General features: G+C 30.7%; 1 protein-coding gene across 1 annotated transcript in view; it reads right to left on the bottom strand.

Moving 5' to 3' along the window:
- The window catches only part of LOC127715309 (glycine receptor subunit alpha-2-like), a 30,872-nt gene extending 10,370 nt beyond the window's left edge, over positions 1 to 20,502 (bottom strand). Inside the window, exons 1-3 of the mRNA XM_052221346.1 lie at positions 20,449 to 20,502; positions 6,415 to 6,511; positions 5,188 to 5,252 (exon numbers count right to left, since the gene is read on the bottom strand). Coding sequence (XP_052077306.1) covers positions 5,188 to 5,252; positions 6,415 to 6,491 — 142 coding nt within the window. The 5' untranslated portion in view covers positions 6,492 to 6,511; positions 20,449 to 20,502. The remainder of the gene's footprint in view (positions 1 to 5,187; positions 5,253 to 6,414; positions 6,512 to 20,448) is intronic.
- Positions 20,503 to 20,736: the final 234 nt, after the last annotated feature.

Genomic DNA, 20,736 nt, shown 5'->3' with positions numbered 1-20,736 from the left:
TACAGCAACAAAGGACAACCACTAAATTACAGGCTCCTGACCGTTTATATAAATGAGATAAAATAGGGAGAGCTTACTGTATATATAAACATGTAAAAAAAAACCACCAGCAATATTTGACGATATAAGATGATAATGATGATAGCATGGAATTTTAACACCCAGTGTCATATTTACATTTATGTCGGAACAGGACATTGACAATAGGTATGAATAGAACCCTACTTTTTACAAGAAAGTCACGCTAAGTCGGAATTTCACGTCCTATTTCACCAGGTTAACATTATTATACAGGGAGTCTCATTTTTTGAGGGGTCCGATTCCAGATCCCGCTTATTGTTTTGTCAGAATCCCGTATCCCGCATATCATAGTAATAATAGGGCTTTAAATTTCACGTGTCCCATCTGACTTCGTTGCCCGTTTGCATGCAAAATAATTTGACTTTTCACATGTCACGCTTACAAAAAATCGGCCAATCCCGCACCACGCTTTCATCCCAATGAAACCCACTATATAGTTTAATAACTGAACATCACTAGTTAATTATGACTTTAAACTTTGAGATAATTTATAAAAGTTATCGCTCTAAACTAATACCCCTATATATTTACTTGTTTCATAAACTTAGTGAAAAAAAAAAAAAAAAAAAAAAACCAGTTTAAAAACGACAGACCAAAGATCTAAAAAAAAATAGATATTCATTCGGCCAACTTTTCCTACTCTTAATCCTTTTTTTTTAAACATTAATCCGTATCAAGTTAACGTAAAAAGTTTGCCTTGTCTGGTATATTTCTTTTTTAGGATCCGGAAAACTATGTATGCTTTTGTCATTACCTTGTCGGGTACAACAACCGTACGTTTGACAAGTGATTTTCACACTGAATTACGACTTCATTAGTCCCTGTTTGTTTTGGTACTTTGTGGTTTATAAGTATCACGTCGTTTTTAAAATCGGGAAGCCGTCAAGATGGCGTCATGTAAGGAATTTATATTCTTAATTTGAAATCGACGTTGATCTCTTATCTAGGAGAATAAAACGTTGATATTCATGAAATTGTGCTTTTTTATACATAATGAACATAATATCAATTTTCTTTTCATAATTTTTAAATATATATCGTTTAAAACTCAATTTTTGAAAATCTTATATAATCCTTGTTAAATTTTCATTGTTTTTTGAAAGAAAAAAAGTGCCAATGTTAAATGTGTGAACAATGCAGAGAGAACCATTTCCCGCCAAATTTTCAATTAATTATATCTCAAAAACTTATAACAGTCTTTTAAAAAGCTTGTTATTTTGAAACAGAGCATTAATTTATATATAATCCCTGAAAATGACCAGTGATTTAACATAATCACTGAAAATTTTAAAAATTATTTTAAAAATTCTTCAGGGATTATCACAAATACAAAGATCCTTTGTTTGATAAGAATAAATCAACTATAGACAAAATCATGTATTACCCCTTTATGGTTTAAGTGGACAGTTTTCATTCCCTGTCCATTTATCAAATCTTATTAAAGTGAACAGTTTTTCCGGTGACATTCTATTCTATTTAACATTAACTCATAAACCAAACAGTTTTTAAAATTGAAATTAATAATACCAACATAAATGCACAGATCACTTAATCTGCTGTAAAACAAAGGGGATGAAACTTATTGAACATCTATTTTATGTTTTCTTTGTTCCAAACTAAGCAAAGAAATGCTACTAAAGGTACAGAAACACAAACAGAACACATGCTTGACAGATTAAACACAGTTTTGAAGGAGGCCGACATTGTCTGTAATGGTATGATACCGATTCCGCATGTTGATCGTGGAAAAGGAAACCCCAAAAATATAATGGCCATTGTTCACAAAAGGACTGAAAATGATATTGCCTGGCTACGAACCATTTTTTTTCTCAGATAATACACAAGGAATCAATAAGAGGTGACTGTTTGACTTTTTAGCACCTTCAGATGTTTCTGATGAACACTTTCAACTTAGTTCCCTGTAACGTGCAGTAAAATCAGATTCAAAACTAGTAAGTAACGGCTAAGTTTGTTTTGTTTTTTGTTGTTGCAAAATAAAAAAAAATAACAAACAGCAGAGCAAATGTTCAATAGTAGAGGGTCTGGATGGGGATTACAAATAGGGAATAATGGGCAAAAAGTGCAGATTAAAGGTCTAAAAAAATAAAGAAAAGAGAAAAACAGAAAAAAAATATATATAATGGGATGTTAAATATAAAGAAGAGAGAATAAACACATACCATTGAGGTGTATTGTCCGGTATTTGCCGAGTGACGTCGAAATGTCGTGCGATAAAGTTGCGGAAAGGCATGCGATAATAACCGGAAGCAGTTGATAAATTTTTCATATCAGCCTGCTAAGCACCATTTCGGAAAATATGGAATTCACGTTCATTTAATGGTATTATCATACTGTAAAAATTATAAGTTATTTACTCTAAGTATATGATAAGAAATGTTATTCACGTTGAATAAGAGTGAATATTAGGCTTGTTTTATCAAGGTGTGAGAGGTGGTATCATACATGACGTTGTGCATCACATTCCTTCTTTTCCGTTCTAAATATGGACATATACATTATTGGAGAGGACGATGTTCTCAAAGTGTCAAGATAAAAAGCCTAAATAGATGAATTATTTGGACAAAGGACATTGTTTTTGCATATTCTTACAGTAGCAAGAGTATTTTTATTCCGTTATATGAAATATGATATCATTGCGTATGCCATAATTATATCAATTGTTTGAGTTGTCCTTTCTGTATCAATTGCTTGAAGCAGACTTTTTTGTCTCTGTAGTATCTTATATTTCAAAAAGTATTGCGATAAAATGTAGATTAAGCTATTTAAATTTACACCCTGAACGGACGTTTGCCCCTTCTTGCTTATAATGTGCATGAACACTAAAGTTTGATTGAAATATATGATGTTCTGTTATAAATATGTTGTCAATACTACATAGTAAAAATTTTTACATCACCAGTTTATTGATTTATGATTCCTACAGTCATATTTCAATTTCACTTAACTTAAATAAAAGCGACTAGTTTTATTGAATTCAAATTAGTTTTTTGTTAACTTTGCGTAAATGATCATTCTTTGCAAATAGAACAAATCCCATCAGTAAGCAAACAAATGAAAATCTATTAGTGGTATTTTTCGTACGCCAAAAAAAAACCCCAGAAAACAGCTTAATAATCAATACAATATGTTGTTTCTGTAATGTATGAGTTGCCCAGGATAAAAAGCGAGAAATCTGTTGGATAGAGATAAAACTGTGCCTATCAAAAAGCTATGTGTATCTTCGGATCATAGATTAGTTGTAAAGGTTCTGTAATGTGCATAGATCTTATCGTATATTTCCGTTCCCATTCCGACCGGTCGTGGCTGCGTATTTATACATCCAGCATAGCCAGACGGATGCCCCATTTAGTGATGGTTTTACTGTCGGAACGGTCCAAAAGTGACCGTATTTTATACCACATTTCACTCTTCAGTTCTAATATATAAACCATTCAATATAACATGAGTACATGCTAACTAAAAAATACCTGATGCTGTAAAGTATAGACCCATCGGGTTGTATGTGTAATAATTTATTTGGCACTACTACATTGTGAATAGTTGCTCGTTTCTCATTCAAAATAAACAAGTCCGGAACCCATACTCCGTTAATTGACTTAGTGTTTAGTTGTAAAGCTGGAACACCTTGTATACGGTCGTACTTTAAACGTTTGTCTTTCCATCTTTGTCGCAGAAATATGCTCATTGCAAAATCCTGAAAAGTTGATTAAACTATCTTTTTTAATCATTATACCTTTGTTTTTTTGACACGCACATTACAGTTGAAAATTAACCAGGAAAGTCCCTTGAAACGAGCAAACATGATTATTGTTTATAATTGCAGGTTGTTAAATTTTGATCGATAAAAATGTTGTTTGTTATAGTAAGTAAGTAAGTAAGTAAGTTATTAGTTTATCAAAGTTACCCTGCAGTAAAAATGTGTTTAATTCTAAATCAAATTTCAAATTCCAACTAATGCTCTTATTATGTTTTTGATTTCAAATATGTAAGCCTCGAGCATCACTGACATTAATTGTTAAAATGCACATCTGGTTCAATCAGTAAAATTGGTACCGTTAAAGTTATTATACTGATTATGGTTAGTGAGTACATACTCCCATATAATAATTAAACATCAATAATTGCTTTTCAATATGATTGGTTCTTCTTGCATTGCTTTTCAGTATGATTGGTTATTATTGTTTTTACGACAGTTCATCTAGAAAAGACACTTTTAACGTTAACTCATCACAGTCGGTACGTTTAATGTTGCAGATCATATTATCCATTAGCGATGTAATTTCTTAAAGTCAATATTTTAAATGCATTCTTATGTTAGTAAAACAACCTGTAGCGGCAATCAGATTTCCAGTTTCGATTAGCCGTACGTGTGTTATAAATGTTATTATATGTTCTATAATACGTGTATACATCGGAAATTTTACTCCTATTATAGAAATTATTAGATAAATAGAAATTAAGAATTATAAATGAAATGAGGCCATTCCAACTGTAATGTTTTACCTTTGATAAATCACTCATTGAATCAATGCTCAATATATAAACTTGTATTTCAACTGTCAATGGTTCATCTAAAATAAAGAAACACGACCGATTATAAAAATATAATTGAATGTAGAAGGTATTTGGATGGAGGAAATTGTTCATTTCTTCTTGCTATCATAATTATAATTTTATAATGTACTTGTTTGAAATTAATGTTCTCCGTTGCAGTAAGGTGACTCTCTTCTGACCAAATGTAAAACTAAACAGTTGTAGGTTTGGATTATACTACAACCCCTACATGTAACAGAACGTGTCACTTTAAATTGCATTTGAACTGTGTTAACACAGAACAAGTTCTTGTTGTTTTTATGACAGGTTATTTTGCATAGAATTTTATGAAACTTTAAAATTCATATTGCTTCTGGTCGGTCTGCTTTTCAAATACAAAAATATTTTGAATAGGATAAGAATGACGTAGTATTTAATTATATTGTCTCTTACCTTTCTTCAAACTCATTTAAAGAAACTGTAATTTGAGCCTTGCTTGATCAATTAAATATTTTACATTTGACATAAGTAACATGTATACATTCTACTCACCATTATTATAATTCGGTGGGATGGCAGGATTATAATCATCAAACATTGTTTTCAGTATTAAATCTCTGAAATAAAAGATATCAAAAAATCGATGCAACTATGATATAGAATTTGTCCAAAGTTATGGAAAGAGTTCTAGATGTCTTTTGACATATACTTTGTATTAATAATTTGTATTGTTTGGAAAAATAACCGCAGTACTGGTCGAGGACCAGTTACCGTGTTTTACAAATTACCGTCACTCGCCATTTTTTCAACAACGGAAGCGTTGCGTAACAATAGCAGACTGCTGATATCTTCAGACAAGTATTTTAACTTCATTTGTAAAAGATCCGTTTTTTTTTTAATAAAACAACCCGATGCATTTGTATGCATCTGTCCTAAGTCGTGAGTTAGTGTTTCTCGTTTTTCGTTTTTTATATAGATTGGACCGTTGGTTGTCCTGCTTGAATTGTTTTACACTAGTCATTTTGGGGCCCTTTATATCTTGCTGTTCGGTGTGAGCCAATATTCCGTGTTGAAGGCCGTACTTTGACCTATAATTGTTTACTTTTTACACATTGTGACTTGGATGGAGAGTTGTCTCATTGGCACTCATACCACATCTTCTTATGTCCAGTTAAGATAGGGAAATGCTGAATTGTCTGAGTAATTGGTAGATTTTAAGGGACATACAGTTTACATTTAGAGTATGAAGGAGTTCTTTTAAATCAATTGTCATCATTGGGATGTGTTTCGTTGAATTGGCATGCGTTCTTCTGTTTTTGATACAAAAAAAAAAAAAACAACAAAACATAACATCAATATCCGAATTAAACGTAGATACTATCATTTAAGCTTTCATATATCAAATCAGAGCCTGACTAAAAGAAGTCTGTACTGATTTCTCCCATAAAAAAGAATGTATATCAAAGTACTTCAGCGAACGTACATTTTGATCTCTTTCTTGCGAAAACCTAAGTATTATTTAAAGTCTATTTCGGTAAAAACATTGCGGCAACATCATAAATTACTATATATATTGCAAAAAATGAAAAATGAAAATATATCGATCTTATGACACAATGAACCATTCATTGAGGATTAAGTAAGGGTCTCTATGTTTTGCCTTGTGTTCTATTTGATAATTCAACGTTTGTAAATTAAAACAGTATAGTTTAATCCATCAAATAAAGAATGATCAAATGTTGTGACGTTGATTGTAAAACAGAAAATAAACATTTATACCTGTGTGTATTGTTTACTGCTAATGAGGGAACTAAAATACAAAATGCCCAAAAGATAATGAACAGCATTATACTCATAAGCTCTGCTTGTTTTAATCCTGTAAAATAAACAAAACATACTGTATTTATTTATAAAAATGAACCTCGTGTAGTCTTCTTCTGACATATGTACATAGGAGCAATTCAAAATATCTTTAAACACGTGTTTGATTTTATTAGAGGCTCCAAAGATTCCTTATTGTTTAGATAGTAAAACATGACAAGACGAACGTCATCATCTAAGTTCAGTTGGTTTTTTTTTGTGTTGTTTTTTTCTTTTTTGGCGCCATTTAAATATTCTTTCCAATTTATACAAATGTTAAAATAATAAGTCTGTTTGATTTATGACTAAATCCTATTTGTGTTTATAAAATACAATATGTTTAAACTAAACCTTGTTATTCAATCTTTATTAAACGAGTGATACAATATAGAAAAGCACATTGAACTATGTCAACAATTGTAGATCGCCCATATACAATTTAACATTATTAATGGTCATGTCCCTTGCTTTAAAGGGAAAATTTTGACTTATCATCTTCATATGTTCGTTATATCATAACATGCATTTTCGCCAAGTTTTACCAATGCTTGACCACTGATACTTAAAAGACGAAAATTATGAATTATTAATTTCATTTATTGGATTTTACCAGTGAGATGTGACGTTTTTTTTAATAGGGCATGACGGGAGTTGAATTAATTAAACTTAGTTAGGCGGTATGGGTTCCATGCACATATCTGTTATAACAGATGTGACCGACTTGCACTACAGTGGAATCACGGCTTCTGTTGTTATAGTACACACCAAAAAGTATTAGGTTAATTTGATCTCTGTGCCATAGTTTATCTCATTGACAATCATAGCCAACATCTTTTTATTTTAGAAAAGTCGAAAATCTTGAATATTCTGTAAACAATTTATGAAGCTTGATCAAGACATAGATTCACTCTGATATCGAACGTTCTCTTTTCTACTATTTTCACAAATGAACCGCTAAAATCAGGAATTTGGCATATGACATTTATTTGATATGCTCTGTTTGTATATAATTCAAATCATTATCGAACTATTTCAGCCTTTTGGACTTTCATCTTTAGAATTCCCATTGCATTACATATCTATGTTATTTATATATAAAAATAAGAAGATGTGGTATGATTGCCAATGAGACAATTCTCCACAAAAGACCAAATGACACAGACATTAACAACTATAGGTCACCGTACGGCCTTCAACAATGAGTAAAACCCACAACGCATAGTCAGCTGTAAAATGCCCCGAAATGACAAATGTAAAACAATTCAAACGAGAAAACTAACGGCCTGACTTATGTACAAAATAATGGACGAAAAACAAATATGATATACAGCAACAAAGGACAACCACTAAATTACAGGCTCCTGACCGTTTATATAAATGAGATAAAATAGGGAGAGCTTACTGTATATATAAACATGTAAAAAAAAACCACCAGCAATATTTGACGATATAAGATGATAATGATGATAGCATGGAATTTTAACACCCAGTGTCATATTTACATTTATGTCGGAACAGGACATTGACAATAGGTATGAATAGAACCCTACTTTTTACAAGAAAGTCACGCTAAGTCGGAATTTCACGTCCTATTTCACCAGGTTAACATTATTATACAGGGAGTCTCATTTTTTGAGGGGTCCGATTCCAGATCCCGCTTATTGTTTTGTCAGAATCCCGTATCCCGCATATCATAGTAATAATAGGGCTTTAAATTTCACGTGTCCCATCTGACTTCGTTGCCCGTTTGCATGCAAAATAATTTGACTTTTCACATGTCACGCTTACAAAAAATCGGCCAATCCCGCACCACGCTTTCATCCCAATGAAACCCACTATATAGTTTAATAACTGAACATCACTAGTTAATTATGACTTTAAACTTTGAGATAATTTATAAAAGTTATCGCTCTAAACTAATACCCCTATATATTTACTTGTTTCATAAACTTAGTGAAAAAAAAAAAAAAAAAAAAAAAACCAGTTTAAAAACGACAGACCAAAGATCTAAAAAAAAATAGATATTCATTCGGCCAACTTTTCCTACTCTTAATCCTTTTTTTTTAAACATTAATCCGTATCAAGTTAACGTAAAAAGTTTGCCTTGTCTGGTATATTTCTTTTTTAGGATCCGGAAAACTATGTATGCTTTTGTCATTACCTTGTCGGGTACAACAACCGTACGTTTGACAAGTGATTTTCACACTGAATTACGACTTCATTAGTCCCTGTTTGTTTTGGTACTTTGTGGTTTATAAGTATCACGTCGTTTTTAAAATCGGGAAGCCGTCAAGATGGCGTCATGTAAGGAATTTATATTCTTAATTTGAAATCGACGTTGATCTCTTATCTAGGAGAATAAAACGTTGATATTCATGAAATTGTGCTTTTTTATACATAATGAACATAATATCAATTTTCTTTTCATAATTTTTAAATATATATCGTTTAAAACTCAATTTTTGAAAATCTTATATAATCCTTGTTAAATTTTCATTGTTTTTTGAAAGAAAAAAAGTGCCAATGTTAAATGTGTGAACAATGCAGAGAGAACCATTTCCCGCCAAATTTTCAATTAATTATATCTCAAAAACTTATAACAGTCTTTTAAAAAGCTTGTTATTTTGAAACAGAGCATTAATTTATATATAATCCCTGAAAATGACCAGTGATTTAACATAATCACTGAAAATTTTAAAAATTATTTTAAAAATTCTTCAGGGATTATCACAAATACAAAGATCCTTTGTTTGATAAGAATAAATCAACTATAGACAAAATCATGTATTACCCCTTTATGGTTTAAGTGGACAGTTTTCATTCCCTGTCCATTTATCAAATCTTATTAAAGTGAACAGTTTTTCCGGTGACATTCTATTCTATTTAACATTAACTCATAAACCAAACAGTTTTTAAAATTGAAATTAATAATACCAACATAAATGCACAGATCACTTAATCTGCTGTAAAACAAAGGGGATGAAACTTATTGAACATCTATTTTATGTTTTCTTTGTTCCAAACTAAGCAAAGAAATGCTACTAAAGGTACAGAAACACAAACAGAACACATGCTTGACAGATTAAACACAGTTTTGAAGGAGGCCGACATTGTCTGTAATGGTATGATACCGATTCCGCATGTTGATCGTGGAAAAGGAAACCCCAAAAATATAATGGCCATTGTTCACAAAAGGACTGAAAATGATATTGCCTGGCTACGAACCATTTTTTTTCTCAGATAATACACAAGGAATCAATAAGAGGTGACTGTTTGACTTTTTAGCACCTTCAGATGTTTCTGATGAACACTTTCAACTTAGTTCCCTGTAACGTGCAGTAAAATCAGATTCAAAACTAGTAAGTAACGGCTAAGTTTGTTTTGTTTTTTGTTGTTGCAAAATAAAAAAAAATAACAAACAGCAGAGCAAATGTTCAATAGTAGAGGGTCTGGATGGGGATTACAAATAGGGAATAATGGGCAAAAAGTGCAGATTAAAGGTCTAAAAAAATAAAGAAAAGAGAAAAACAGAAAAAAAATATATATAATGGGATGTTAAATATAAAGAAGAGAGAATAATTTGCAAAATAAATAAAGAATAGAGAAATATGATCTAAAACATTAAATAATAAAGAAACGAGGGACACTCCATCCAGACCCTCATAGTAGATGTCATCCAATAAATAATTTGTATGAGAATATATTGTGCTTAAAATTTTAATATTCATGGTACTAAGGATGTTTTAATATGATTTTATAGAATAACTTATTTAACTTTTATTCATTGTCTCTTCGCAGTCGGAAAGCTGACCCCGGTTTGACCCCATTTCTTAAAGCAACAATGGAAGTCATGTGACTACCATATTTGGGCATTTTTTGGGTCATTTTTTCTTCAACTGAAATGAGTCTGTTTCCTCCAAAAAGTCATATCAAATGAAATCAAAGCATGCTGTACCTTAAAATGCAAATTGTGTATACTTTTTAAAAGTTCTAACATACAAATTGTTTTGATTAGGCGTACTGAATTAGAATAAGAAGCCTTCAAATCCCAGGTCGTCACTCGTCGCGTCAATTTTTTTTCAACACATCAGTTGAAATTTCTTTCCTAACTTCTGGGGAACCTATGCTGAATTTAAGATATGGGATGAGGCTTTTTATAAACTGGCTCGTGTCAAATTTGTGCCACTTAATACGCTGTAATACGCAAATGTACCACTTTGATGTGTCGATATTTCCGACGAAGCGGTTCTGATAGTAATTTACGAGTTACGTCCCTTTGTTGACACTTTTCATGAACAAACTTATTTGTACTATTATATATATTAAGCGCCATATGCTGTTATTTACAAGTGAATATTATTAAAATAATTAATTATCTTTTTACTAATTATATTTTGATACTACAGACATATGTAAAACAATTATAGGTAAACACATTTTATCATTTTTAAAACAGTTTCAGAACTGAAATAGGGCTTTAGGGACCGTTCAATATTTACCAGATGGATGGGCCGGTGCATTCTTAATATTATTTCATTAAAAAAGCTAGTGCCCATCCTTTTAAAGTCCTTGCCCATCTAAAAAAACTATAAAAGAGTGACGAAAGATACCAGAGGGACAGTCAAACTCATAGATCGAAAACAAACTGACAACGTCATGGCCAAAAATAAAAAGACAAACAGACAAATAATAGTACAGATGACACAAGATAGAAAACTAAAGACTAAGCAACACGAACCCCACCAAAAACTGGGGGTGATCTCAGGTGCTCCGGAAGGGTAAGCAGATCCTGCTCCACATGTGGCACCCGTCGAGTTGCTTATGTTATTACAAATCCGGTAAATAGTCTAATTCGGTAAGTCACATTCGTGAAAAGGGAAGGGTATTGTAGTTACGACATAAGGAACATATCCGATATCATCTGTGAAACGGTTATTCCATAACGGTCAACCAACTCGTGATGGCGTCCGTAAAATTTACGAAGGGATGACCTCAACTTCACTATTTGGAACTATATAAATAGAGTCCTTGCCCATCTAAAAAAAAACTATAAAAAGAGTCCTTGCCCCTCTTAAACTTAAAGACAATCAAAAATGATTTAGGTCCTTTTTCTATTTTAATATTTGCATGTTTATGTCTGGAAATCAAAGAATAGACTTTGGTGTATAAATACAAAATTCAAAATGTGCTAGTTAATTCCACATATATATATATTTATGTGTGTATCAGAAACATACATTTTATAAATTTCGAAACCAGTATGAATATACATGTATAGATTTGATTTTATATGTGCAGCCTCAGATACAATATCACAATTAAATCTCAAGACATAAGTAATAGCATACTATATCAGCCAGCCAGCCTTTCATAGAGGCTTAAGAAGTGCTAACAATATTCATGCAAGTCATAAAATGTACTTAGTTTATATTTTTCTGAAATCTGAGGTCATCTTGAATTTGAAACAGTTTAATGTATCTCTTCTTACGTCTTTGTTCTATTAAATAATTGAGGGTCACCACTTTTTTCCCCTTTTGTGACCATAGGACATAAAGATTTATTCAAACTATTGTTAACAATAAAAAAAATATTAACTTACTATCAAATTTGTATACAATTTTCAAAATACCATATTAATTTAAAATAAAGGGAATAATTTAAATTAAGGGATAATAACTCTTAGACTAGTAAACATATTACCATATGCTGAATTACCAATTATTGTCTTAATAATAGAGCATGCTTATATTTCAAATATACAATGTCCCTTTATCTATTCACTTTTCAAGAAAGAAATTATGATCTTTTTAAAGCAATTTAGACAGTCATGTTTTTGACTTTGATGCAGCTTTTTTTACCTATTAATTAAATCCCAAAGGCGGATTTAGAGGGGGGCAGGGGGACCCCCCCCCTCCCCTTTTTGTGGGAAAAATTTAGTTGCATATATAGGAAATCACTGAAGCATGACTGGAGCAGCCCCCCTCTTAGGCAGTCAGTGGGCCCCTTCTTATGATTATTTCTGGATCTGCCACTGAATCCCTTAATTTGTCAGCAATACATGTACACCAAAATACCAAACAATCTGGCATTCTGTAAGATCAATATATAAATGAGATGGCTGTAGAGTTTTATGAAAATCATACTTGATTTGAAAACTTTATACCAATTTTAAAAGATGACTATCTGAATTTAGCCTAAACTGAAAATTGTAGCATCTTTTACCTATGAACTAAATCCATAAAAATGACAACAATACAACAGAGTACCAAACAACCTGGTATTCTGTAATATCAATATGTTAATGAGATAGTTGTAGAGCTATATAAAAATCCAAGTTGATTTGAAAACTTTATACAAATTTTTAAAGATGACTATCTGAATTTAGTCTAAATTGAACATTTAAGCTTTTTTTAACCTATTTATTAAATCCATAAAAATGACAGCAATACACCAAAACTAATAAACAACCTGGCATTCTGTAAGATCAACATATAAATGAGATAGCTGTAGAGTGATATGAAAATCTAAATTCGATTTGAAAAAGTTATGAAAAAATTTAAAGGTGACTATCTGAATTTAGCCTAAACTGAAAATTGTAGCATTTTAAACCTATTAACTAAATCTATAAAAATGACAGCAATAAACCAAAGTACCAAACAACCTGGCATTCTGTAATATCAATATGTTAATGAGATAGCTGTAGAGTTATATGAAAATCCAAGTTGATTTGAAAATGTTATGAATGTTTTAAAAGATGACTATCTCGTATTAACCTAAACTAAAAATTTAAGCTTTTTTTTAACCTATTTATTAAATCCATAAAAATGACAGCAATACACTAAACTCCCAAACAACCTGGCATTCTGTAAGATCAATATATGAATGAGATAGGTGTAGAGTTTTTATGAAAATCCAAGTTGAATTGAAAAAGTTATAAAAAATTTTAAAGGTGACTATCTGAATTTAGCCTAAACTGAAAATTTTATCTTTTTTTTCTTACTTATTGATAAAATCCATAAATTTGACAGCAATGCACCAAACTATCAAACAACCTGTTATTCTATAAGGTCAAAATACAATTGATATGAAAATCCAAGTGGTTTTAAAAATTTATATAAACTTTTAAAAGTGACTATCTGAAATTAGTCCGAATAGAAAATTCTAGCTTTTGTATTCTTTAATTGAATCCTTAAAATTGACAGAAATGAACCAAGCTACCAGTTTTTTGAGACTATGTATTTATGTTTTGTGTGCCTGCAAAAGAAATTTCCTACACACCGATAAAATTGATAGCAAAATTATTCCTATAAAATAAGTTTTGGCCCATCCACTATAAATGTAAAAAAAGTTCTCGCCCATCCAAATATTTCCACAAAAAAAGTGCTTGCCCTGCCCCATTTTGCACCGGCCCATCCATCTGATAAATATTGAACGGTCCCTTAATATTACAGTAAATGTTACTCTGTGCCATAATATATTATTCCAAGAGTTTATACTTTAATATTTTGGTAAATATTTTTACTGCTGAAACCAAATAATATCAACACAGAAATAAATTTCTACTAAATAAAGACCAGGGCTAGCCAAAATATGCTTAAATACTGGATCTAGACAGTGTTAAAATGATAAATTCCCTTTCAATACAGAAACCTGATCCTTCCTTTTTCATATACATTTAAAAGAAATAATAATCAAAGTATTCTCAATGTAAATTCTTCATAATTTGAAATAAAAGGTAATTGGTTTGCAATCTGTGTATAGTTAAACTAAATATAACAATAAATTTTGTCTCATTGATTCCATGCAAGTCCCTCAGGCAAAGTTGACCTTAGATTAATTTGGCTCTTTGTTTTATGTATTTTTGTCTTATAGCTTTTCAACTGTTTCGGTACTTATACATCCCTCGGATTTCAAATGTTTGGCTTTGAGCGTTCCTGATGAAGGTAAATCATCCAGAAAAGCGCTTCGGACGCATGGAATTATTAAACGTGTTGTTTTCAATTTTCTACTGAATGGATTCAAATTATAAAAAAGCCTAAACAAATGGAGTTTAAATGGTTTATAATCATGAACTTGCAAATAGATAACAACGAGAAAGATTCGATCTCATATTTTTCTTCTTCTATTTAAAACAAATAAAATAACTATATGCATATTTAAAGTATTTCAGAGCAGTTTCTGAGTGCCAAGTCAACAATTATGTTTTATATCACAAGTAAGTCACACTTCATGTAATTATGAAAATGCTTTGAAAAAGAGTAATTCAAATGAAAGTCTGAAAGAGATTGTTTTAAGTTCAAAGGACAAGACTTATGTTTCCATTGTACATGTAATATTTACATTTACTTTTGCAGGATTCCTTCATCACAAAAAAATAATATTAACAATGAATGATTTTTCTAGTCATCTTAAATTCAAGGTTGTGCACACACAGTATAAAATTTCCTTACCTTCTTGTTTTAGTTAACGTCAAACATTTCAAAGTTAAAGAGATTAATCCAGTCAAATTCACAGCTGAACTCGCCATTGCTTTTTCAAACAAACACACTAAATGTGCATGTTGACATCGATATGTAAGACCAAAAAACTACAATGTCAAAAAGTGTCTCTCTTTCGGAATTTAATTCAAACGGGGTTTCATAAGGGGTGACAGAACGTTAGACTTAAAATATTTTTTTTTAACTTTGAGATACGTATTTTTTTTTTTTTTATAGAATATCGGGTGAAACACAATAACGGGGACATTTACAATTGGTCTTTGTTATGTAAGTTCTACAGCTAACTTAAATATATTTGGACGCCAGTTTTCTGTTTTTAATATTTGACATTGAATGATTTAACCTCATTCAAAATTTTAAGATTCTATCTTGAATAGTTTTTGAACACTAGTGAGATTAGTGGTCCAAAAATTGTCATTTTCAGACGTTATATATACGGTTGCGCTTCAAACTTTACATTATTTGTATCTTTATAATCTTTTTAACAGTTAGTGTTATTATCATTTCTCATGGTATCATCTACAGATTATCAAATGGCGATTAAAATCATTCCAACATTACAAAAATCGGAGCTAATTTAAAAATTTAACATGCAGATTTGTTAAAGTGGTACTTCGTTATACATTTTTCAATTTATTAAGTGTTGATCATTTATGGCCCTGAAAATAAAACTAATTGCAAGATTATTCATTAAATATGTATGTCAACATACTCGCATACAATAATACTAAAATAAAATACAGTTATTTAAATGATATGATTCATACAGAATATTTTTTAAATTTTCAAAGTAGAAAAAAATATTTTAAAAAAAGTGTAGTGTCCGTAACCAGCTTATTATCCTCCAAGAAAGAATAGCTACAGTAAACAATAAGCTACTTTTCTTTATAGATTTGACACTTAACACTAACATAATAACAAAATTTAGCACCTTCTTATTAGAATTTAGTCAGAATAAATGAAAATATGGTTACGGACACTACAAAAATGATGTAGTGTCCGTAACCATGATATTATAAATATTTTTATTTCATCAAAACAGGCTTAATTTCTAGGTTCTATGATGTCCATTTTGCTGCATCTTAATTGTCTTTTGATTAAAAATTTAAAAAAAATATGAAAACAGATAACTGTTAAAAATATTTGAGCTGATAGTAATCCTTCATGTACTAATTTGAAACCAGAAAATATTATTGTAAAACACCCATTTTGGTATCAATTTGTCATAAACTCAAAATATGAGTTCTTTTGTAATGTTAGGTCAATTCATAATTATTTTTACGGTTTTTATATCTTCATATCATTTTTGTAGTGTCCGTAATCCAGGGATTTTTTTTATTTCTGAGTAAAAAAAAATTGAATATCTTTTTCATTTTTCAAAATCTCTTGTTTTTCTTCCTTCAATTGATTTATACCATGTATACTAGCATGTATATTTGTTAAAGATCTGTACTTGACATTAGTATATGACATTTTATAAAATACACTAAAAATTTAATTTAATGAATTCAATAAAATTGAGAATGGAAATGGGGAATGTGTCAAAGAGACAACAACCCGGCCACAGAACAGACAACAGCAGAAGGTAACCAACAGGTCTTCAATGCAGCGAGAACTTCCAGCACCCGGAGGCGTCCTTCAGCTGGCCCCTAAACAAATTTATATACTAGTTCAGTGATAATGAACGCCATACTAAACTCCAAATTTATGATGTCAGAAGATGTAACCAAAGAAAATAAACAAAATGACAATAATACATAAATAACAACAGACTACTAGCAGTTAACTGACATGCCAGTACAAACTCAAGTATATTTGAAGGTAAATTTTGCTTTTTTTTGTTTTATCTACAATTCTTGTAGTGTCTTATGATAGAAAAAACATTTATTTCAAGAAGTCGTGTGGACATGGCTACCCTTAAATCCACAAAAAGTGTATTACTTTTAGAAAATAGTTGGAAAAAGTAGCCAGTGTGTAGTGTCCGTAACCATCAACATTTCTTTTTTTTTTCTAATTAACAAATGTAATTCTAAGGATTTCTATTTCAGAAATATATTTTTTTATCATGCTTTAAGTGCATAGCACCTACTTTGTAATATGCCTATGGTTTTACTTCAGATTTGAAATGATAAACTTGGTCCCATCCATGTCAACATGTGATGTACATGTATGTTTACATGTAAATAACTTTAATTACATATATTGATTCACAATCATAGGTCATTATGTTGTTAAAAAATGTAAACAATGAAAAGAAAATACATAAACTGAGTATGTTACCCATGAAAAGTTATTCATATTGATAAAATTATAAACATAAGGTTTTACACTAGTAATTTTTTGGGGCCCTTTATAGCTTGCTGTTCGGTGTGAGCCAATGCTCCGTGTTGAAGGCCGTACCTTGACCTATAATGGTTTACTTTTATAAATTGTAACTTGGATGGAGAGTTGTCTCATTGGCACTCATACCACATCTTCTTATATCTATAAGATCAATGTAGTGTCCGTAACTCAAATAACTTACTGAGTTTATTTTAGGTACTATTTATGTAAGGAATACATTTTCTGCTGTGATTTATATTCCCATGAATAGAAGGTCAACTCTTAATGATTTTGATGGGCTACATGTATATAGTCTTTCATTTTAAGAGAGGTGGTGTTCTTACAATGATCCTTTTTTATGTGTTAAGAAAGGGGGTATAATTTTGCAGAATTCTTAAGTTAAACTTTATTCCTGTGATTTGTTTTGTTTGGTATTTTGTTGATAAATTGCATTGAAATTATAATTATGCAAAAAGACTTGGGATAGTTCATAAAAGACACACATTTCTAGAGGTTAATTGTACAAGTAGTGTTCGTAACCAGCACTTTCCTAACCCCATACAAAATAAAAAATAAAACACTTATCATTGTTTTTTTTCCACTAGCCAAATGAGTTTTACAAATTTCAAGCATTACTTATTCAAGATAACAAATTTTTTTTTCTATTATGTTGACCTTTATTTTTGACCTGAAGTGCAAACTTACTGTTCCTTTTATTGTGTTTTACCCGTATATATAATCTTTGTTTATCCGTGAAAAAAAGAAGAAAAAATAACAGACAATTTCGCATAATTTTTTAACGTATTTGTTAAAGGATGGCCAATTTAGCTATTATTTTCTTTAATAATAAGACACATGCTTAAAAGATAGAAATACATATATTTCTGACTCCAATGGCAAGTAAGAAACAGAAAATAGAAAATTTTCCAAATTGCCGCCGAGTTATTTTGTCCGCGAAATTAACGCAATTTCAGAATGGCGGGTTTTAATCTCAGTCCCATTGTTGTCTTGAGAAAGTAGCAACAACGGTCGTTTCTAAGGGCTTGCTTTCCGACTGTTCGTTCCAGTTATTATGTATAATCCCTGACATTTTTTCTAGTGATTATGCATAATTCCTGAAATTTTAGTGATTATACATGTATATAATCACTAAAGTTACCAGTGATTAAAGTTATTTAACATAATCCCTGCAAATTTCAGGGATTACATGTATACATGTACATAATCCCTTATTTTATACATTTACTGTAAAATATATTTATTTCTTGTTGTTTTTAATCTGTTGACGTGCCATGTAGGAATAGCAGAAGACGATTATCTAGTTCCATCATCTGGTCTCACTCCATGTGATTTCATGCGATTCCGTTTCTTTTCACTTTCGTGTTTGTGTTCGACATTCATTCCTGGAATTAGGAGATAATTGAAAATAGTTATCTACCAATATATCGGCAGGCATTTTCTACATCTGTGTAAATCCCAGATGGTTTTGTGGTAGCGTGCTCCACTTGAGTGCAGGAGAGGTGGGTTTTAACACCAGCCAGATTCAAATTCAGATCGCATTAATAGCTATGTTATCTTGATATGCATTTGATATTTAAACTTAACCACGAATCAATCTGCATCATCACCTTAACGTAGGCATTTGTTAATTAAAAATGTTGTTGCAATTTATAAAATGGCTTTATCATCGGTGTTTTGTAAACTGTACAAATTTAGGGTAAATATCGAAATACATTGTACATGTAGATTGTTATTGAAACATAAGAAAATGCCTTGATGCGTTAACACTTTAATATGACTCATTCAAACAGCAGTTTTGTAGCCTTGAACTCAACATGGCCCACAGTATAGAATTTAGATTGTTTTGTGATTGTTTGCGAATTTTGCAAATAGATATAAATATTATCGACAGCTGCATGTAAAATTATGCTACTCTAGAGAATGAATGCTGTTGTTGATGTGTGAAATGTAAGTTTAGAGGACTGAAGAAAATACTGTTCAATACAAGTTTACACCTACAGACTATATGCATTGGCATATATCAACTATTATAATATAAACATTTTTAATAAGACAACAAAATATTGTCTAGACAATTAAAAATAGAACAAGTACATGTTTAAGTATTTAAATAATTAATTTGAATAATCATACTGTATCTAGACTGAGTATAACATAAAATCAATTATAATTTTTCAAGATTCAAGCTTCGACTTGATTAAAGCAAAATTGAAGGAGGCGGTCAAAATGCGTAATCTTACAACAGAAACCTTTCCACTTGCAGAATGCCAAACATAAAACACTGAAAATTAATAAACCGCAGCCAAAATCATATTTATTTTTGTAACACCTACGAACATCCATTGTCGACAAACTTAGACAATAAACTTTAATTATATTCTAATGCAATTCGTTTAAAACAATGATTTTCATTGGACGTTGACAAATATTTTGAAGGATTAGATTCCACGTTCTACCAGTCCGTAACTAAGGAAAGCCACCATTTTGAATTCCGATCTTTTGGAATGTATTTTTTTCTAAAAATAAATTAAAAAAATCACATTTTTGCCATAAAATCGTCTTTTTGACAATATTTAAACCATTCAGAAGCGTACGAAAAGTAGAAATATGTCTAGTGTTCATGTTTGACATCGGGAGTATACCTATGACGTCACATTGTTTCGATGTCAAATACGATGTAAACTGGTTCTCTATTGCTATATTCCGCTAGGTAAACTCAATTTTCGACAGTAAAATCAACGTTTTACCAAGGCCAATACAATACAGTTATCTCCTAATTAACATGATTCTGTTTACTATATATTTACCGTAAACGATACCACTGACATTAGCAGTTGAAGTATAGATTAATATGACCGGCGTCAGAAAAAACTATTCATTTTCTGATATTTTTCATAGCAAACAAATAAGCTTTTTAAAATCTGATGCATTTGAATGGTGACATGTGCTAGTAATAGATATATAGATATATTATGCTTGCATGCTTTTCCTATTTTTGGAATTAAAAGAATAACTTTAAAATTGTTAAAATACCAACTGATATATGTCTAGATGATCAGTCGGGTAATAAAAAATTTTAACACACAACATGTTATATATAGAAATAACTTACTTTTCTTTCCGTTGTATCATACGTGCTCCATTTATAGGACAAATATCATAGGGCTTACATCGTAATCTATGATACAAGAAAATTGTCCAATCTAATGATGCATGAATATATTATAAAATAATTGTCTTTGTAGTTTTAAATTTACTTCCATTGACATAGTTTAGTCGGAATATTAAGTACAGATGGCACGTTATAACGAACCCACTTCATGTAGCTTATAAGAAAAAGAAGATACCAACGTGCTCGTCTAAATATATATAAGTAGAAGAAAGATAAACAACATAATGG

Source organism: Mytilus californianus, unplaced genomic scaffold (assembly GCF_021869535.1).
Source record: "Mytilus californianus isolate M0D057914Y unplaced genomic scaffold, xbMytCali1.0.p SCAF_9, whole genome shotgun sequence".
Classification (NCBI taxonomy): domain Eukaryota; kingdom Metazoa; phylum Mollusca; class Bivalvia; order Mytilida; family Mytilidae; genus Mytilus; species Mytilus californianus.
This window is presented reverse-complemented; position numbering and strand designations above follow the sequence as displayed.